The following is a 3,050-nucleotide window of genomic DNA, read 5'->3' on the forward strand; positions in this document are numbered from 1 at the left end:
AAAAAAGTGTGGTTTTGAATAATATAAATCCATGTCTTTTTTTAGTAATTTTTATCTAAACATAATTTTAAATAATATAATCTAAACAACATTTATTTTACTATAATCTAATTTCTTATAAAAATTGTCAAACATAAATAATCATGTTAACATTAACTTAGCTTCTCATCAAAATCAAATTTAAAAAATTAATTTGGTGCAAACTCTTTTTTTGCAAACTTTAATCTACAAACTCTTTTTGCAAACTTTAATCTAAACATACACCATATCTCATGTTATATCCGTGGTTCTTTTTCTTTTTATGGTTATTTTCTTTGCTTTTCTTTCTTTCGTTCTTATTTTATTTTATTTTTAACTGTAGTTCTTTAATATGCATGAGAATGTAGAAGCAGTAGCGCACTTTTAGTTGTGCACATAGTAATCGAGTTTATTAGTAATAATTTTTTAAAAAGGAATAGATTATTAAACGATACTAAAAAATTTACTGATAAAAAAAAATTTAAAAGATGTTAACGATAAATAAGTTTTCGAAAAATTTTAAAACGCGACAAAAAAAATTAAATATCAAATATATATTCTAAAAAATAATTTTAGAGAACAAATTTTAATACAATTTTTTGTAGAATAACCATCCGGATACCAGGGATAATAAACATCTCATGAGGTTCAAACTCTTAACCTTCCGCATCTGGAACTCTTATACCATGTTCTGAAACCACTCATCCCAAAAGCATAACCTGACAGGATAACGTAACACTAATAATGATATCTCTAATACTTTCTAAACCTTCATTGTACACATTGTACGCTTAGGCCATTGGCTCCCTAGACTTTCTCAAAGAACATATATAACTTGGAAAATAATGTATACACACACCAGATGGGAAAGCATATATCGTTATTTAAAAGATACAGATATGTAATAATCTATGGTTCAATTTACCTTTATAATATTGATTGCGTGATTTAACGAATTTTGTTTTTACTAAACAAAGATATGCAATTTTACTGCAAGTGACCGAGTGTTAAAGTGGGGAGATCAAATCAGAATTTTAGGACAATAAATAATATATGATATATAAACGAAAATACTTGATAACAAAAAAAAATTAATAAAAAATAATTAAAATTTATTTTATTAAATAATTTTTTTTTCGCTCTAACATTACTATTACTGATAATCAAATAGGTGTTTTTAATTCCATCTGACAGAATTACATTAGTTATGATGACTCGGTGGTGCATCAATATCCCTCCGTTAAATAATGGTTAAGTTAAAGAGAAACAGTGCATATTGGTTTGAGAGTGAACTCTTCACTGGGCAAAGATACGGGTGATAAACTAAGAGCGTGTTTGGTAAAGGAAAGAAAAAATATAGGTAATGGAAAATCGATAAATACATTATACGATTCGTTTGTTCTGGTGATAAAACTATAGGCAAATGCGAGAGGCATGAGATGCGAGAGAGCGTGATGTTAAATTCAAACAGTTTTATTGATAGTAATAAGGAGATCGAGCAAGCACACAATGCATTTAGGTCTCAATCTCGGAGTCACACCATACATAATCAAAGTACATCACTTTTATTTATTTATTTATTTATTTTAAATTAGGATATTTTATTTATTCTGAGCAGTGGCCAGTGGCTACACACTTGACATCATAGGAGCTGTGATGAAGAATCCAGAGCTGGTGCTTACTGCTTAATTGCAATTCTGCATACACACACACACAATTCAAATTAATTAAACCAATAATGGACATTGAATTGCAAATGTGTAATGTCAGGAGAAAGATTTAGTTAGTTAGTTATATAGAACATGCCTTCCTGCTCCTCCTGCCGCAGTTGTTTTCGTTGTCGCTGTCACTCTCACTGCTGTCACTCTCGCTGCTGCTGCAATCGCTGTTGCGGCCGGACAACCCATCCTTGATCTTCTGGAACATGCCCCTGCTCTTGTGCTCCTTCTTGCTTCTTCCATTACTGCACCTCCCGCTGCCGCTATTCGCGGTGGTCTTTGTTTGGCTGTGGTAGTAATCAGTTTCAGTGGTTTTGTTGGTCGCAACATACCCTCCTCCACTGTGGGCTGTCATGTTGGTTTTGTTGCTGCCATGGCATTGGGATTGGATTCCCCCATTGTTGTGGTGGTTAGCACCGCCACAGGCTTGGGTATGGGTATGGGATTGGGTGCATCCTTTGTGGAGGCTACCACCATAGCCTCCTCCATTGTTGTGGTGGTTAGCACCGCCACAAGCTTGGGTATGGGTGTGGGATTGGGTGCATCCTTTGTGGAGGCTACCACCATAGCCTCCTCCATTGTTGTGGTGGTTAGCACCACCACAGGCTTGGGTATGGGTGTGGGATTGGGTGCATCCTTTGTGGAGGCTACCACCATAGCCTCCTCCATTGTTTTGGTGGTTAGCACCGCCACAGGCTTGGGTATGGGTGTGGGATTGGATGCATCCTTTGTGGAGGCTACCAGCATAGCCTCCTCCATTGTTATGGTGGTTAGCAGCACCATAGCCTTGGGTATGGGTATGGGAATGGGAGCATCCACTGTGGTGGCTGCCACCATGGCATTGGGAATTGGTATGGGTTTGGGTGGCTCCAATGTGGTGGTTGCTGCTACCATGGCAGTGTTGCTGGGCATGGGTGGCAACTGGCACCATTGTGGTGGCCTTTGATATCTCAGAAACCTTTTGCCCAATGGATGATTGGGTCTTCTGCTGGTAGCAGGTTTCTTGGCATATTTTGTGGCACTGAACTGAGGTCATGGCTAAAAGCTTATTGCTGTGTAGTGATTATTTGTTTGTTTAGTTGGTTGGTTGCTTGTGATTTTTGAATGAGGCTCTTAATATGTATTTATAGGCAGGGATTGATTGCATGGGGTTTTGTTTCCCATCTCTATCTCTACCTCTATGTAACCTAATAGGAAGAGTACTAGAGCAGCAATTTTTATATTTTGTAATTATTAATTGATTATTAATAATATTTTTAATAGTGTAAAATTAAATTTAATAATATAAATTATTTTTTTATAATTAAATGCTGA

The 3,050-nt window shown here is 35.8% G+C and overlaps 1 protein-coding gene across 2 annotated transcripts; it reads right to left on the reverse strand.

Annotated features, from left to right (window-relative positions):
• On the reverse strand, window positions 1,471-2,847 carry LOC107630710 (keratin, type I cytoskeletal 9). Of its 2 annotated transcripts, XM_016333916.2 has the most exons (3): window positions 2,487-2,847; window positions 1,825-2,396; window positions 1,471-1,715 (listed from the first exon to the last, which is right to left on the reverse strand). In XM_016333916.2, exons 1-3 carry the CDS (start codon window positions 2,770-2,772, stop codon window positions 1,704-1,706), a joined length of 870 nt encoding a protein of 289 aa, XP_016189402.1. In that variant the 5' UTR covers window positions 2,773-2,847; the 3' UTR covers window positions 1,471-1,703. The 2 variants fall into 2 exon arrangements, with proteins under 2 accessions (XP_016189402.1, XP_016189401.1); XM_016333915.2 differs by having other exon boundaries at window positions 1,825-2,847.

The sequence above is a fragment of the Arachis ipaensis genome, chromosome B03 (genome assembly GCF_000816755.2).
Source record: "Arachis ipaensis cultivar K30076 chromosome B03, Araip1.1, whole genome shotgun sequence".
NCBI lineage: Eukaryota > Viridiplantae > Streptophyta > Magnoliopsida > Fabales > Fabaceae > Arachis > Arachis ipaensis.

Excerpts from the sequence above, each read along its gene's own strand:
- LOC107630710 (XM_016333915.2), bottom strand. The coding sequence starts at position 2,772 with ATGACCTCAGTTCAGTGCCACAAAATATGCCAAGAAACCTGCTACCAG.